The following is a 17,550-nucleotide window of genomic DNA, read 5'->3' on the forward strand; positions in this document are numbered from 1 at the left end:
GCTGTCGTGCCCGTAGCGGGAAGCGGCCGCAACGCAGCCTCCGGTGGCGAATCTGCGGCCGCGAACAAGCAGCCGGGGAGGGGCCGTTGGCACGTGGTGTTTGGCGCCTTTCCCCCTCCTGAGGCGCCATGTCCGGCCCTGCGGGAGGGCCCTTGGAGCAGCGCTGCGGCGTTAGACCCGCAGGGGAACCCCGCAAAGGCAGGCAGGGAGCGAGGGGAAGGGTCCAGGCAGGCCTGGGGACGCCTTGCCTGTGTCAAGTAGACGGCGCGGGGCTGAAAATGGTGGTTTGGGAACGGCAGCTCTAAGAAGCGAAGCTGAGTCGGAGCAGGATACCGAGGAGGCGGGACAGCAGCGGCAAGGTGTGAGGGGAGGAAGGCTGGTCGTGCAGGATCGCGAGAGACCCGATAAATCTGGGTAGTTTGCTGGTCAATTTTAAACTAAATCAGGCCGAGCCACTGAAGCAGCTGCTGGGCCACAGGGGATGATGAGTTACAGCAGGCTGGGAGCAGTGGGGTTATCCAGACCAGCTCCTGGCAGAAGCTTGTGAAGGTCTTGCATGGAGTGGTCAAAAAGCTTGCAAATCCAAACTGCAGAACACCACGTGAGGAAGGTGAAGAGTTTCAGACCTCAGTGAAAATCATGCAAGTGACTGAATTAAGTATAAAAAAAAGTAATGTTTGGCATTGAAATGTGGTCATATGACTGATACGGCTCAAATGGGTGATCCCTACTTAACCCAAAAGGATGGTAAAAGATGAAGAAAAACTACCTGAAATGATACCCCATTGCTGCAAGTTAGGCCCATTTCTCCTTGATCCCAGCAGTTCTTTTAGCCCAGTTTCCTTCAATTTTTTAAATAGAATCATAGAATAGTTAGGGTTGGAAAGGACTTTAAGATCATCTAGTTCCAACCCTCCTGCCATGGGCAGGGACACCTCACACTAAACCATCTCACCCAAGGCCTCGTCCAACCTGGTCTTGAACACTGCCAGGGATGGAGCATTCACAACCTCCCTGGGCAGCCCATTCCAGTGCCTCAGCACCCTCACAGGAAAGAATTTCCTCCTAAACTGACAAGTAAAGAGACAAGAGCTCTGCCTGCTTTCAGTGCGGTGTCTGTGGCCACAATGGGAACTTGTTGGTATGCAGTAGAAGAATGTGTGACAATTAAGATAAGAATCAAAGAAATTCCTCATGCAGCCAACCCACCTTCAGTCGACCAGTTTCACCCTGGCAGAATATTTGTGAAGAAAAGGTGAGAAAATACTTATTAAGAGCTGAAAAAGAACTGGTTTACCACCTGGTTTTGACTGCTTCCCACACTAATCTCTAGTTTATTGATAAGGTGGTGGTGTTGATAGTGTTAAAATGCACTCTAAATTTGCACAGCTTGTTGAAACATGGTTTTCAATTACGCTACTGACGCTCACTTTCCATGCTAAAGGTTCTGAATCATTCGGTGTGCTTTCAAAGCCAGCAGAGTATTCCTTCCTTTGTTTTGTGGTTGGTTTTTTTGTGCTTTGCTGTTTGCCTGCTTTCCATGTTGTGATAGGGAGAGATTTTGCCTGAGTTTTAAAAACTCTATATAACGAGTAGTTTCATGGATTTAATGTGAGTGTTTATACTGCATCATATGAACCAGGGGGCTGGAAATAACTGGCTCTTCTCCAGCTGTTTTAATTACAACAGCTTTGTAATGAGGCCATACATTGATTGGAAAGTAGGTTGAGACAGTGAAACTCGCTTTCATGCCAGACGTCTGGAGGTATGAGATGGTAATAGCTCAGCTGCTCTGAATTGAATTGGCAGGACAGAACCCAAGAATTCCGTGACATATTATCAAGCTTCAGTGCTATATTATTTTAATTCAGCTTTAAAGTGAGCTAAGATCAGGGTGAGTGTTACTGTGAATACTTTCTTCTTGCAGAGGACTTGAGATGTAGTCAGGGTTATGGGATTTACAGGAAAAGAGTACTTTTGGTAGCAGGACACTCACATGTTATGATAAAGATTCTTAGGGAATTTGAGTCTTCCTAATTGTAGAGGAGAGCTTAGAAAAAGCTTGGTTGCAGTGCTAGATTTTCTTATCTACGGCCTTTATTTTATATTTCTCTGTTACTTCTTTCCCTTTAAGGTATGCAAATTAAAACACAATATGCATGGGCAAACTCAATTTTAATACTTTTTTATTGTAGGACTATCATTTACTTTGGTAAATTTGTATCCCTGTTTAAAGTGCCTTAAAGCAATTAAAACTTAGTTTAAATTCAAGTCCTGTAAAACGTACAGAGTATAAGCACAAAAAAAAGCTGCATAGTTAAAATACTAGAGCAGGCGAATACATTCAGGATGCCAATTACTCAAGTATTAATAACACCAGATCAGTATTAAGGTTAATGATAAACAGTCAGCTTCATACAGCAGATCTAGAACTGTTGAAAATAGAAATACATTGTTCTTATCATTAACAAAAGACAGAAGCATAAATTATCACTGAAGAAATTTGTAGTATCAGTGTTTGTAACACATGCCATGAGTACTAAGGCAAATACTGTCACTTTAATTAATCTCTCGCATGCTGCTGTGAATCCAGCAAATCCATTATGTGGTCTCTCTAGATTCTAAGCCCCTTCAATCTCAGTGAGTTGGGTGAGTTGGTGACATCCATGCCTCTTCAAAATCCATATAAACAATCATTCCGAATACAATTTTGTTTGAATTTTTGTTGGAAATTTGGCACAAAACATTATAAAGAAATACGTCTGAGTTTGCATTTCTGTTTTTTCTGTGTACGGATGCCAGATCATCTACTGTACTTTGTATTTGCCGCTTTGTGTAGGAGCGGAGGACACTCACTGGGTATGGTAGAATTTTACTTTGAATATGCAGCCCTTATTTTGTCCATTTAATTTGAAGGAATACTAGTTGTACTCTGGCATAATAGTGACTTGTTACATGTGCAAGATCAAGAGCAAAACTGACATATAATATCTGTCAGAAGAGGAATTTGTTGTTATAAGAAACAAAATTAATTAAATAGCATTGAAATGATGGGTTGTCTCCTTATATTTGCATAATTAAAGAGGAGAATTTGACTTGGTATGGCTGAGAAAGTTGTACAGATACGTGTGGACACAGAAGAGACTGGCTGATTTTCAGTGGAAATTGCTGCTTCAAACCCAGCGGAGCAATATGGCTCAAATGTTGTTGGTTTGTAACAATGCTTTTAAAAATATGTGTATAATCATGTAATGGAAAGACATTTTAGCTCAGTTGTTGCCTTAAAAATCAGTTTAAAAATACCAGCCACTTCTAAAAGAAAATTCCTTTAAGAGCATATTTTTATGTCATTTATGCTGTTAGAAAGTGTTATTTTAACATATATTTCAAGAAGTATGACAGTTGTGATATAAATCATTACAAGGATTCATCAGTCATTCTATGTAGGCAATATTGAATAATTAAGAGAATGAAATATGTATTTCTCATTTCCAGAAAGAGAAAACAAGTTCTCTTTTACAAAGGCAGAATATATTAAAGTGTAAAGTTGCAGTTTAATTTTTGCAATATTTGGTGAAATTCTACAAAACCACAATAATCGCAGAATCATAGAATGGTTTGGGTTGGAAAGGACCTTAAGATCATCGAGTTCCACTCCCTGCCATGGGCAGGGATGCCTCACTCTAGACCATATCTCCCAAGGCTTTGTCCACCCTGGCCTTGAGCACTGCCAGGGATGGGGCAGCCACAGCTTCTCTGGGCACCCTGTGCCAGCACCTCACCACCCTCACAGGGAAGAGCTTCTTCCTTAGATCTAACCTGAACTTCCCCTGTTCAAGTTTAAACCCATCACTCCTTGTCCTATCACTACAGTTCCTGATGAAGTTCCTTTCCAGCATCCTTGTAGGCTCTGTTTAGATACTGGAAGCTGCTCTGAGGTCTCCATGCAGCTTCTCTTTTCCAGGCTGAACAGCCCCAACTTTGTCAGCCTGTCTTCATACGGGAGGTGCTCCAGCCCCTGATCATCCTTGTGGCCTCCTCTGAACTGCTGCACCCGGAGTATAAAACTAGTAGAAGTTAGGCTTCTTGGAATCTCAACTCGCTTGCTCTTCTCCCTTTCTTTTAAAAGACTTGTATGGTTTTATTGTATTAATCAAAGTACTTAGTAAGATTTGTGGTTGTAGCAGGATACAGGCTGTGTAAGTCCATCTATATTTCCAGAGCCTGTTGGAAATGAACTTTGGGTTAATCTGCTATCAGTTAAGGTTTGATGGAAGGAATACTGCAAGATCTCCTCATTACCAGCCTGACTTCAATGTCGGGGAGAGTTTTCTTTTTAGTGTGTAAACATCCTTCATCCGTTGCTGCCAGGTGGAGATCAAAGCGCAATGAAACAGACTTTTTCCTTAAGCGAGGGTTGTCCTTAAAGAAGGAACCTTCCCATTCTTTAATGACTTCATCCACTTTTTCTGTCCTGAAACAACAGAGCAAATGTATTTATGATCCTTTAAACAATATGAATTCTCCATCTTCAGGGCTGCTGAAACTGCATAATGAAGTGTCAGGTTATTTTAGATGGGTACCGAGACTCTGGAATTTTTGTTTTTTTTGTTTAGTTTTTTTTTTCCACAGGTTCACTCTCCAGAAAAGCCAAATAAAGGCTGAGGGTTCATTATATTCTTGGGTTTGTACTTTTAAGTAGACATGGATACAAACCCACTGCTCCAAACACATCAGGCAGTTTGTTTCCAAGGAGAAAGTTTGGAATCCAAGCTCAATAGTGGGCAGAATTCGTGCATCTGAAAGCCTTCAAAATAGGGAGGAGAAAAATGTAGTTCAGATCCAAACCTCAGAATGCAGATGTACATTAAAATCTGCAAATCTAACTAAGGTGATCAAAGCTGACGTATGAGAATGGGCTGGGAGTGTGCATGCTGGCATTAATTTTAATCTGAATTTCTGCATGTTTTCAGCAGCTGATCACAGTTAAGCGTTGGTGACACAGGACACCATAGTTAGCTTTAAATGTAACGTTAAACGCAAGTCTGCCCAAGAGCTTAAAGAGCAGCAGGGGAAAAAAAACTTATGAGGCAAACTATTAAAGTAATTTAAGGTGAATAACACATAGTAACAGCCCTTCACATGCTGCTTAGGAGCCAAGTTCTCTGTTCCTCGTTTGGTAGCTGGTGAAAAGTAGGAGTTTCCAAATAGCAAGTCAGAGCAGCCAAGCCTGAATTCATGTGCATAAACATGCCCCAGAGGGACTTTGCAAACATGGTCTGGGCTCTTTTGCTTTTAGCCTTAACTACATGAATTATTATAGTTTCATTCTTAGCAGAAATAGAAATTACAGCTCGGAAGCATCATCATGATATTGTTAACTTAGGAAGTAAATGCCAATAAAAAGAACTTTAAAATTTAATGTATTGTTAAAACATGCTGTTCAATACACCTTCAAGAGCAATCACTGTTCTTCTAGAGCTTCTTGGCTGTATGGTGTGATAACATACTAAGTAAAGGACAGGTCAGAGCTACTGCCCACCATTTACATTGTTGTTATTCTGTTAAACTCATGTTTATCTTACTGTACAGTGCCATGAGCTTCAGCGCTTCCCTTTGTAATGTTTCCATCTAGGATTGCTTGTTTTGTCAGCACTTCCACCTTCTCAGTTTCATGCTTCTTTACACCACCTGTAAAAAATCATAGATACACTGGGCAGGCCACAGGACCTAGAGGTGTTTTTTGTCCTGCTGCATTGGAAGAAGATCCTGTTGGAATATCCCATCATTTGTCAGCAGTGAGTAACTTCCTTTAGGGCCATAATTCCTTAAGGGGCAAGTGTCTAAAAACTCACTTGCAGGCAGCGTAAAGGCAGTCTTGCTGGTGGTGGGCTTTTTGTCATCCTTCTGCTCAGCTGTACAGCAGCGAAACCTGCAGAAAGAAAAATCATGACAATCTCCTAATAATAGTGAGTGATTTTAACCCAATGCTTGTCATATGAATTGCTATGAAAAATGTGAGAGCCCCAAGAAGTTGTGTTTGAGTGATGTAACTCTTTGTTGGGATTTCTCATTCTGAGTAGAGAGTTGAAGAAAGTGACAGTTTTTAGTTTGTTGTGTGCTAGGAAAAATTATTTGTTAGTATTGGTACTGAGTTGTGTGTATTTTCACAGTTGTAAGCATTACATTTGAAACTGACTGCCCTGCTTGGAATCTTCTTAGGCAAAAGTGTGAGTGAGGTTCCTGGACTGAAACTCTCCATTTGCTGTGGGAAGGACTGAAAGATTCAGAATTGTGTGTCTCATTTTGTTAAGATTCTAGTGCTGAATGTGAAATGCTCTATTTTAAGCATTTTGCCTTTTCCCTATCCTCCTTGTTGCTTATATCTACATTGCTGCCTCTCTTGTGTCTCCCTTCTGAAACAGCGGTATGTGTGCTCTGGGGAAAGGGCAGGCAGGAGGAGTTACCACCAAAGCAAAATGGCACTAGGAGGCAGATCCTGATGTGTGCCTTCACATGCTTTGAGTGATGCTGAGTAGTATGAACTCCCATGTGTCACGTGAAGAAACAGGAACTCCTGTCCCAGCACTTCATGTGTGTGGACTTGCTTCATCAATACTCTGAGGCAAACAGAGCCCACAGCAGGCAGCTCATGGGCTACAAAGTGTACAGCAGCGTGCAGTGCCTCGAGTCAGGATGCACTGAGTGCGCTGTTACCTGCAGTGCACTGTGGAGGTGCTCTGAGTGCCAGGAAGTGTGAAAGCAACAACGAAGCCATTTTAAAGGATTTTATAGGGTAGTTTTGTGATGATTGATTCATGTATTTACAGTTCTGCTGATTAGTTCAATGAGAAGTTCTGAAATGGAAGATCAGTTAGAGTACTTTTCCTCTGAACAGTACCTGTTCTCTTCTTGCTCCAGCAGACTGCGATATGTTGCTATTTCTTCCTCCAGCTTCATCCTGGTGTTCAGGAGAATTTCGTGTGCCTGAAGCTGTTTCTCAATACCTCTTCTCATTTCCAGTAGCTCTTTCTCCAAGCATTCAACCTCAGATTCCAAGTTTTGTAGTTGCATATGGTACTGCTGCTCTGTGGCACGCAGCGAACGTTCCAAACCCCTTTCCTGTGAAATTTAACTCTTTAAAATTTTAAGATTTATATGTGTAAAGATGCTGTATGGACTTTTCTTTAGCAATCTGTGTATTTTTACATCAATTTCTAAGAATATTCTGTAGGAAAAGGAGTAAACCTTTCAAGAGAATACTTTTACTGAGATATTTTCCAGTAAAATCTGTAATAAAATTGGATGAAAAACAGTAAATGCGGACTGCTGTTGTTCCAGTTTTGGTTTTACCTGTATGATTAAAACAATATTCCTGTGAGCACTGTGTGAAACCTGGGCAGCCTGTGTGGTCTTGTATTACTGAATTCAATAAATTGCTGCCATACTTTATCATGAATGGATAGATATGGCCCACATATTCAAAACTAGTTCTAAACCTGGTGTGAATTGGTTAGGCAGAGTGATTGGGAGCTTGAGAACCGCGCATCATGCAAACCTGTGTTTGGCTGGCACGAAAACATGCAAACACGTGTCTGTCCTGTGGTACATGAACATACAACTGGGTTGTTGCTAGTTCAGGCTCTGTGTGACAAGCTGAAAGTACACCCCAAAGCTGCGTGTTTCTGTGTGTATTCTGTTTCTGCAGTATAGTGGACATGATTGTTACAGAAACTGAATTGTGATGTAGTTTACACCAAGAGAAAAGAGGCATTTTTTCAGATTTCAAGTTTCATGTTATGATGCTTACCACAGCGTGGAGAGATTCGATCTCGATCTGCATGTGGTGCCACTGCCGCCTCGCTTCACAGAGTTCTGCTCGGGCTGCCTTTAATGCTTCTGCATCTTTGTCCATTCTTTTAATTGTAGCTTCTTCTGTCTACAGCAGGTACAAAAGACAGATGAAAATATTAAAAAATACATTCAAATAATGAAAATAAAATAGACACATAACAATATTTAGTTGGAAAGAACAGCTTTATAGAGCAGGAGCCGTTCGGGGTGCTTGCATGATCGTGGTTTTGCCTGACCTCGTCATCGATGAGGTTTGAGATTGTCAATTCTGAGTTTTACTGCAAGCGGTGAAGATGCCATAAGCACTTGAAACAAAACATGCTCTTCTGCATATTTTACTGCTTTATGTAGGTTCTTACAATGCCATCAACTCTTTAGTTCAGGTTTTACAAGACAAGTAGATTAAGTTTATTTTACCCCTATAACATACTGATGTGCTGTGTTTTTACCATGCCATTGTTTTGGTGAAGAATCTAGATTTGGCTAATCCACAAGTGAACACTGGATATTCTTTGCTTACCCTTTTTTGCCTGGGTACTGCAGAACTGATGTGACAAGATCATATGAATACACATTGGCTGCTTTGTACTAAACGCAAATACAAACCTGGTTTAGCTGTCTAGTTTACAGCCATTGCATTGCTGTGGGGCTCACCCTGACTGCAGCAGCAGCCAGGCCTGGGATTAAAATAAACCTCCAGGATTTCTGCAATACCCAAGAAGTAAAACAAGGTGATATAATACCTATTTTTCACCCTGAATTTCTTAATGCTTGATGGCCAAAAAGTGTTTGGCTGTTTTATTTCCAAGTTCAGTTGGGTTTTAAAGGTGTTTTGTATGTAAATCTGTAATAGCAGCATTGTGTGTTGATAACATTGAATCAGTCTGCATGAAAGATCAGACTATTTGCCAAGGAGTATAACACAGTTTTACTGTGAACACTATAAAATAGTGTTCCCTGAATGGGTACTGTTTGCTTTAATATAGGTGCTAAAACCAGTAAGTTGTATATACATGAATTCTCCACATTGCCTTTGATGTGCACGGTTCTCTTCCTCTGGGATACCTCCATGGAGCTAGAGGTTACCATGCTACAGCATATGTCATCATTTTTTAAATCACAACACTATCCCTGCTGCAGGTACAGAAAACCAGCCAGATGAATTACATGGCACTCGTTCAGTGTGAATTTCATACCCTGAGCAAAATCTGCATCCCTGGCTTCTAGTTCACATCTTACTGCAGTAAAATCACAACCCTTCCCCGGCAATATGCTGCATTGAAAAGGAAATACTGTACCTCCGAGAGGCTGAGGGAGGAACTGTACAGAGCGGGGACGGCTCCTTGCTCTGGAGGTTGTATGGCTGTGTGGAGGCATTACCTGGGTCCTCGCTGAGGTGATGGCTTTCATCTGATCCCCGGTGGGGAGGGAGCGAGTCCCCCTCGCCGGGAGCCGCCGGGGCAGCTCCGCTCCCCCCCGCCGCTGCCCGGGCCTCCCCGCCCGTGGCGGGTCTTAAAGCGGCAGAGCCGGGCTTTCGGGGAGCGCCGGGGGGGCCGGGGGTTCTCACTCCCTTCTACACGCAGCTTCGAGAAAGCCAAGGGCTGTAACTTCTGCAGCGGGATTGATAAATGATGGCCGAAATGAACATATGCGATGTCTTTTGTTGTACTCTAACTGGGGGGTTTTATAACCTTACAAATACGAGGTTAAGAGAGACAAAGCAAAGGACAAAATTACAGCTGTGCAGCGTGAAAGTGCAGCCGCAAAAGGGAAGGGAGCAGCTTCCCAGCAGTACCCCAGTGCTGGTGACAGTGCCGTTGGACTGGCCTTCACTGGGCAGTTGTGCACCACTGAGCACGTTACTGGGAATGTTACAGGATTTCCATCCTTGAGGGGTTTTGAGACTCAGTGGGGGCAAACCTTGGGTGACCTGATCCAGGGCTGAGGAGTGGAAAAAGAGCTGGGCTCCTGGACATCCTCTAACCCAGCCTTTCAGTGGTTTACAGGCAGGACACAAAGAGGGAGAGGAATCAGCATTGCCAAGGGGTTTGGCTCCTTTTCTGGCCTGTGCAAAGATCTGGTGAATCAGTGCTTCTAGCCAGCGCTAACTGCTGCCAGAAGTGCCAGGGTTCTGTCTGAGGGGCGATTCACAGACCCCTGCCATGGACAGACAGTGCTCAGCTCACAGAGTGTGCAGGCAGTGTAAAATCTTGTACCTTTCCTTGCAGCTACCAAGGAGGACAAGAGTGGAGGCTGTCTGCTGTACTGTATTTTCCGTGAATTACTCCTCATTTCCTGGCTCACTGTAGCTGCTGCCTGATCCCAGCGACCTTGTTTGCTAAGAACAGCTCTCACCTATTTGTCGTTGTTTTTAGGAATGTGCAATACCAGATACTTAATAAAAACCCCTCCAGATTTCAGTATCACTAGACAGATTGCGTTTTAGGCTCCAAATAAGAATATACATCAGTGAAATTAGACAAAAAAAGGCAGTAACCTTTTACAAGATGCTTGTCTTTTTAGAAGTCAAAGTATTGTACCACTGGAAAGTTTCCTTGTGTGCATAAGGATTCCTTGTCCTTGGCTCTGTCTGCTGGCCCATGTGAAAGGATCCTGTGTTCTGATTTTATTTTTCTTAGCTGCCTGTTTTTCAGCTGACCTGGACTGAGATGAGAATCTTTTGTTGGTCACTATCTTTTCTATAAGTGGCTTAACTAAAATATTGACAGTGTTTTTCTTTGGTGTTATGAGAACAGTCACAAAACCATCAGGAATCCATCAAACCAATGTAAGATATTATAACTTAGGACAGTATAAATAGTAGGAAGAGCCCATGTATTTAAGCAACTAAGAACTTGAAATGTAATTTAGAATCTTCTTTTATCTTTGCATCGCAGTAGCGATTGTTTAAGGTTTGCTTTCAGCTCTCTGGGACTAAGAACATGTACTTTCCAGCAGGCAGAGTCAAGGTTGCCCAGTGGCCAGCAGTGAGGCCAGAAAGGCTAAAGTCAGAAATACAGTATGGAGGTCTGCAGGGATGTTGGATTTGGTCCCAGAAACCAAACTTTATGCATCAACAAACATCTATGGCTGAAGTTTCACATTACCAGGAGCCAAACATTTGCCAGTTGATACAATTTTTAAAAGCTTTCTTAAAAAGACATTATCTCTAATGCTTTCTTTTTCCATCTTTTTTTTTTCAGGTGTAAAGAGAACCTCTGGCGATGAGATCTTGAAGGTAGGTGGGTGCAAGCATCCATCTTTATTGGTATTGATGTAATTTTGAATTTTAGCTACTTCAATGTTCATATTTTGTTATAGATGTTGGATTTTAGTTAACTTTAGAGTTCAGACACAAGAGTTGTTTGGATCCTGTGGTACAGTTTGATAATGCAATAGTGATTGCAAGGTGCTTTCGTTCACTGTTGTTGCTTTCTCACAAGATGAGCTTGAGTGGTTTCTGGGTTTTACACGCATGGAATCTGCACTCCAGATGTTAAATTTGGGATTAATGCATGTGTAAATAAACTACAAGATTATTCAGTGGAAATCTATATTGAATGGTATAGGGAATCATGATTTTACGGCAATCACAGTCATGGTCCTTGAGGTATGTACTTTATTTCGTATTTCTGAAAGTATAAATGTCTTTGGAAGAAGACAATAAAAGGGACATGTTTTTCTCCTCAAAATGGAGATGCTGTCAATAAGGGGGAAGATGATACGGCTTCAGGTTTTTCACATAGGGGAAAAAAAATATGGGTAGAAAAGAAACATGATGAATACTGTCCTGTTTTAGGAAGAGAAAGAATGTCCTTCAGTCTCTAATCTTAAAATTCCTCTCTAATTGTACTCTGGGATTGCAACTGGGATTGCTGTGAAGTTGTTCTTTGATTGTTGTCTTGATGACTTTGGTTTTTATTGGTTTGCATCAAGAAGCAGAAAACTTGCCAGCAGTGGGGTTTACAAAAGGCAGAATGGAAGCACAGCATGAAAACTGTGCTCCCATTAAACCTCTGCTTTGGGTCAAGCCTTTAAGGAATGTGGTAGAATGTGCAAAACGTTTGTATTGTAGAGAGACTGCAATCTGCATGTCAGAGGCCACAGGAACTTGTCTTGCCTGAGAATCACACAAAAATCGCCATTTTGGGTTAAGAACAAAGGCTCACGTGTACGTTGTAAGGGAATTGTATTTTGGTTCATAGTTCTGTTTTGGGTGTGATTCTTTCGCGTGGTTGGTTGAATTGGTCATCCGGAAGTCCATCAGGGTTCCTGAGATCACGTTGTGCTCCCACCAGGTGGCACCCGGGGACATGGAAACCCACCATCCCCTCTCGTCTGCCTGGTCTATTGCGAAACCTCTCAAGCTGGTTCATGCCTTTAGTCCCACATTTAAGCAAGGTTTCTTTATTCTAGCACTGGATTAATTTCTTTAAATTCTTGGGGAGTGCTGTATTACACACATGGTGGGGTCAAGCAAGATACCCAGTGGAATGGGAAATACAGAACAGGGGCAGCAGTCCAAAGTGAAAAATAAAGGGAGACTAATCTACTAAAGCTTGTTGCGTCCTTTTTATTAGTCAAGAAATCTGGAAAATGAGGTTAGAATAGCAAAATTATTTTGTATATTAATTGGTAAAAATGATTAAAAAGCCCATCTCATTAAATGTCTGATGTGTGCTCCATATGTCGTTATTAAGCAAAGAATCGATGATATATTTAAAGAGCACTGTGAAAATACAACAGGTCACACCAATAGGCTGAAGCAGAAAATACATTGCGTGGTGGCTAAGAATGAAAGTGCTGCAGGCTTTGTGTTATATGAAAGAATCTTAGTAAAAAGCCAACTATTTTTTATCACTTCATACATAAGAACAAAATCATGTATCCATTTTGTCTTTGCAAAGTCGTGGAGTGAATGGATCTTTTGCAGTAGCAGATTGTGCCTTATACCTTCTCTTCAACTTCCTTAACATGGGATGCAACAACTTTTCCATCTACCACCTCTTCGACAATTGTCTTGATCTTTCTAGTTTTGGTAGGATCTAAACATCATAAAGAAAATAAAACAGGTATTTTTCAAGGTATTTTTCAAAGTGTGAAAGATGCTAAACCAGAGCAGCACACATACATGAACAGTTACAGTTTTTCTTTCAAAGTGGCTTCTTGTTACCACAAACTCTCTCATGTACTTAAACGGAATAGCATATTATTTTATTTATTTGAATGACTTTAGAAACAGTTTAATTTAATCAAGTTCTACCTACCCTGAGAAGAATCCAGTGATTGAGTTTGAGATTTGCACCCTGTCAAGGATGAGCTTTCAAATGTAACTCCCTGTCCTGAGTTCCTGAAAGTGAAACAGAGACACACAGTACTGCAGCAGGTTTGTCAGGTCAGGAGAGATTTTCACGTTGGCACTGGTGGTTTTTTTTCAAATACTGAGCAGAATGGTTCATTCTCCCCAGTCAGAGGGCATCTGTGTCGTTTCAGAAGCATTGGATGTGCTTTATTGTCTTTTGGTGAATGTGCCCCCTGGGTTTACCTTTTTTGTCCTGAAAGGATATTGCTGCAGGAAATATAATGGATAAATGGCATCTGTAAGGAGTTGGCCTAGATGACCTTTGAAGGTCCCTTCCAACCCAATTCTGTGTTTCTGTGATTTAATGTAAAGGAGTTACTTACACAAACTCGCCATCCAGCAAGCGGCGATAGGTTTCAATCTCCATTTCCAGGCGACTCTTGATGTCCAGGAGTTGTTGATACTCTGCGTTCTGGCGCTCCATATCAGCCCGGACCTGGAACAGCTGAGACTCCAGGTTCCCAATCTGAAGCTGCATTTGTGAAAGCTGGGCACAGTAACCTCCTTCTGTTTCTGCTAAAGTGTCTTCAAGGGATTTTTTCTGTGTAGGAGGATATTAAATAATCTTTGAGGAAAACAAATTCTTTACAAAGACAAAAGCAATAGCAGTAGTTTAATGGGAGCAGCACAGTCCCATTACTTAGAGATTTTGGAGTCTTTTTTTCCCTTGAAATATCAATTTGAAAACTTGCCTTTGCTGCTTCACTGAATATGAACATAAAAGTTCATCTGCTTTATAGCATGCTACTTGAAATCCAATTACAGATACTACTGCTATTCAAGAACTAAAAGAATGCAGGCTTTAATAGGAAATAAATACAAATCTTAAATCCTATAGAAGAGTGTAAGATCTGACACCTTTGAAGATGGAACGTGTACTCTCTCTAGCTAGCAGCTTCCTTAGAACATACCATGGCAAGCTGAGATTGTAATTCAATTTCCAAGCTCTGGAGAGTCCGTTTTAGATCTGTGATCTCACTCTTTCCTGACTGAAGCTGCTCAGTGTTGGTGGAGATTTCCCTTTTCAGCTCCCCGCTCTGAAACGACAAGGAAGAACAGTGTAATTTTAGTGTTTCAAATCTTTAGCTCATTTGGACATACATTTCACTGGGTTTGCTATCTCTGGTGGTTACTTTTTCATTGAACCATGCTTCAGCCTCTTTACGATTTTGCTCTGCGATGACTTCATACTGTCCCCGCATGTCATTCAAAAGCTTGGTCAGGTCAGTTCCTGGAGCAGCATCCATTTCAACGCTGACTTGGCCAAATGCACTGCTTTGGATGCCCTGGAGCTCCTGGAGAGATTAAAAATAACAAAAAGTTTATGTTACTAAGATAATAGTTCTACCAAAAATATATGTAAAGAGATATATGTGATACAATTCTGTTTCAACAAGATTCTGAAGGTTGTGTGCGTATTTGACTTAGTACTAACACCAAAGGAGCAGCAAACAAAAGAAATAAGGAAACCAGGGTATTCCCACTGGCATAAATAAGGGAATAATTTGCTATTTCACAATTCCATCTGGCTTGTTACAATCACAAAGAAAAAGAAAGTACCTCTTCATGGTTCTTCTTGAGATAAGCCAGTTCTTCATTCAGGCTTTCAATCTGCATCTCCAGATCGGCTCTTGTCAAGGTCAGCTCGTCAAGAACTCTGCGCAGACCATTGATGTCGGCTTCCACGCTCTGGCGAAAAGCCACCTCATTTTCATACCTGGAAGCACAGCAATTAAATATGACTTTTTATGTGGTTAATGAGGTCAAATGCAAAGTATTGCTATTTACTTCTATAGCTTTTAACATGAAATTTTAATACATGTAATTATTACAATATTGTTTAAGAGTTATGTGAAAGTATTCTACGAGGAAAAAAGATTTCTAAATACAAAATAATGATTTCCTTAAAATATTAGTAAGTTTTTGTAATATTAAGACACGCTTACTTGAGTCTGAAATCATCAGCAGCCAGTCTGGCATTATCGACCTGCAGAATGATTCTTGCATTGTCAATAGTTGCATTAATGATCTGGAATACAAAGAATGTTCAGGGAATGCTTCTCTAGCCCAATGACCTTGCAGCTCAGGGTAGCTTTTTACACAACTGCCATGCTAAACACACGTTTAGACTTTGGGATCTACAAGAGTTTGTAGACCTGGATTCCATCACTGCCTTCTCCTTCTGCACAATACCCCTGCATTATGATAGAGATGATTACAAATTTGGTACTGTAGAATAAAGTTCCTCTTGGTTTCTGAAAGGAATTTATTATGTCTATCCAAGCTATTATTAGTTGAATTACAAATGTAAGGATACGTTAAGTACATGGCTTTGCTACCTTGTTTCGGAGCTCTTCAATGATAGGATAATATTTACTGTAATCATTCCCAGATCCAGGGGTACCAGTGCCAGGGCCACTCTTCTCATACCACTCGCGGATTTTGCGCTCCAACTCAGTATTGGCGTCCTCCAGAGATCGTACTTTGTCCAGATAAGCAGCCAGGCGATCATTGAGGTTCTGCATCGTTTCTTTCTTTGAGCCAGAAAGAAGGCCACCATCCCCAGCACCAGCACCACCAAACCCCCCTCCAAAACCAGTTCCTGAGCCACTACCAAAGCCACTTCCTAACGCCCCACCAAAAGCACTGCCTAAGCCACTGGCATAGCTACCACCTAAACCACTACCAAAGCCTCCACCAAAGCCGCTGCTTAAGCTGCTCCCAAAGCCTCCACCTGAGCTACTCGCAAACCCCCCACTGAAGCCAGAGCCTGAGCCAAGCATAGAAGCAGCACCAAAACCTCCACCAGCTCCACCACCAAAACCTCCACCAGCTCCACCACCAAACCCAAGCCCGCTGCCACCGAAGCCTGCTCCACCACTAGAACCAGACATCCGCAGAGATCCCCCGCCAAGTCCGCTCCGAGAAGAGAACTGCCGGGATGCACCGCTTGTGCGCACAGAAAGGGCCATGGTGCTTGAGGTGCTCTGCTCTGCTGGGTGAAGCACACGGTGTGGAGCAGGGCGCATTGGAGAGCACTTGGACCTTTATACAGGAAGGCAGTGGGTGTTTCAGGAGTAGTCCCCGCCTTTTAGGAAGAGCTTGAATTCTTTCTCTCTCCCACTCCTCACTTGGAGGGGAAGTCAGTTTAATGTGTCCTGACCAAACTAAATGATATGTGACATTCTAAATTGCCAATGGGAGTGGAAGTCTGATGCCCTCCAGGTGTTTGCTGTGTGAGGGGAAATGGGTGGAGGAGAGCAAAGATACCATGATCATGTTCTGCCATGTGCAATGGAGGGTAAAATTTTCGCATTTAAAGCCTTTCTAAGTAATGTCTTTGGCGTTACATATTCATTACTTTCTTGGTTTGGGGCTATTATTCCAGGAGTAAGATTAAGCCAGTGGTGTGATCCCTTTCATATCATCCTTGCCAGTGTGCATGTCAGAAATGCTTTTCTAGTCATAATACGTTTCTGGCATGAATCTCTGCCACATTGGTGCTCCCTGAATGTTTGATAAGAAGGGAGAAAAGTGATGAGCAGAAGTGTGTGATAAGGCATGTGGTCTGCAGGTTGATCATCAATATGAAAACAAAAATAGACGTGATTATACCCAAGTTAATTTGTGTTTTCTGCACTAAACCTTTCATCATGGATATGTCTCTGTGTAATATGCAGAGCCTGTACTAACGGTTCACACTTCTGAGCTGGGAACTTCCCATTGTTCCTTCTGAATAGTTTGTCGTGATCCCAAACTCAGGCAAATTGTTTCTGTATTTTGTGCTTTTTATAATATAAATCTAAAGCTCAAATACAGCTCTTCTGGGTGAGGGTTTAGGCATGGAAACCCTTCAGAACCAATATACCTTTTGTTTGAAGTTATTTTGGTAAACAGAGAATTGCTTTTTCATTGTCCCGGCTTAATTATATCAATGCATTTGTTAACTGAACTGTTTTCATTTCAGTTCATCCCCATCCAGAGCATGGGTGCTTTTTTGGGCAGAAATGCATTATGAGCAGTAGATCAAAGGTTTAAGTAAAGCATTTATGTAGAAGTAAATTGATAGCCCGGTATCAGTGACTCATGAGAGTGAAAGCAAAGCATTATTTCCTTTGGCAGGTGTTTCTGTACGGTAAATAACACACTGGGCAGGTGAGATTTCAAAGGAAAGGGTTTTGTGTTTATGTTGTCAAGAGGAAAGTGTGGAGTCCTTGGAGTGAGGAGCTGGGTGAGGCATCAGGAGCCTGCCCGCAGGGGATAGGGGACCTGCAGGTGTGGAGGGAAGGTTGAACCGAGTTGGTGAACCGAGGTCCTTTCACTGCTGAACTGGA

General features: G+C 41.9%; 2 protein-coding genes across 4 annotated transcripts; both read right to left on the reverse strand.

The window, feature by feature from the left end:
* Nucleotides 1-2,169: 2,169 nt before the first annotated feature.
* On the reverse strand, nt 2,170-9,468 carry KRT222 (keratin 222). 3 transcript variants are annotated; one of them, XM_061477748.1, is made up of 6 exons: nt 9,235-9,468; nt 7,811-7,939; nt 6,902-7,122; nt 5,856-5,932; nt 5,586-5,691; nt 2,170-4,474 (listed from the first exon to the last, which is right to left on the reverse strand). In XM_061477748.1, the coding sequence occupies exons 1-6, from the start codon at nt 9,262-9,264 to the stop codon at nt 4,261-4,263; spliced, it is 777 nt and encodes a 258-aa protein (XP_061333732.1). In that variant the 5' UTR covers nt 9,265-9,468; the 3' UTR covers nt 2,170-4,260. The 3 variants fall into 3 exon arrangements, with proteins under 3 accessions (XP_061333732.1, XP_061333731.1, XP_061333735.1); XM_061477747.1 differs by having other exon boundaries at nt 7,811-7,932; nt 9,153-9,468; XM_061477751.1 differs by having other exon boundaries at nt 9,153-9,404.
* Nucleotides 9,469-12,407: 2,939 nt separating this feature from the next.
* LOC133281877 (keratin, type I cytoskeletal 12-like) lies at nt 12,408-16,506 on the reverse strand. Its single transcript, XM_061477745.1, has 8 exons — nt 15,556-16,506; nt 15,163-15,245; nt 14,777-14,933; nt 14,350-14,511; nt 14,128-14,253; nt 13,540-13,757; nt 13,122-13,204; nt 12,408-12,899 (listed from the first exon to the last, which is right to left on the reverse strand). The coding sequence occupies exons 1-8, from the start codon at nt 16,243-16,245 to the stop codon at nt 12,802-12,804; spliced, it is 1,617 nt and encodes a 538-aa protein (XP_061333729.1). The 5' UTR covers nt 16,246-16,506; the 3' UTR covers nt 12,408-12,801.
* Nucleotides 16,507-17,550: the final 1,044 nt, after the last annotated feature.

The sequence above is a fragment of the Pezoporus flaviventris genome, unplaced genomic scaffold, assembly GCF_033815535.1.
Source record: "Pezoporus flaviventris isolate CSIRO_AGI_PZ_B2104156 unplaced genomic scaffold, CSIRO_AGI_Pfla_v1 ptg000107l, whole genome shotgun sequence".
Classification (NCBI taxonomy): domain Eukaryota; kingdom Metazoa; phylum Chordata; class Aves; order Psittaciformes; family Psittacidae; genus Pezoporus; species Pezoporus flaviventris.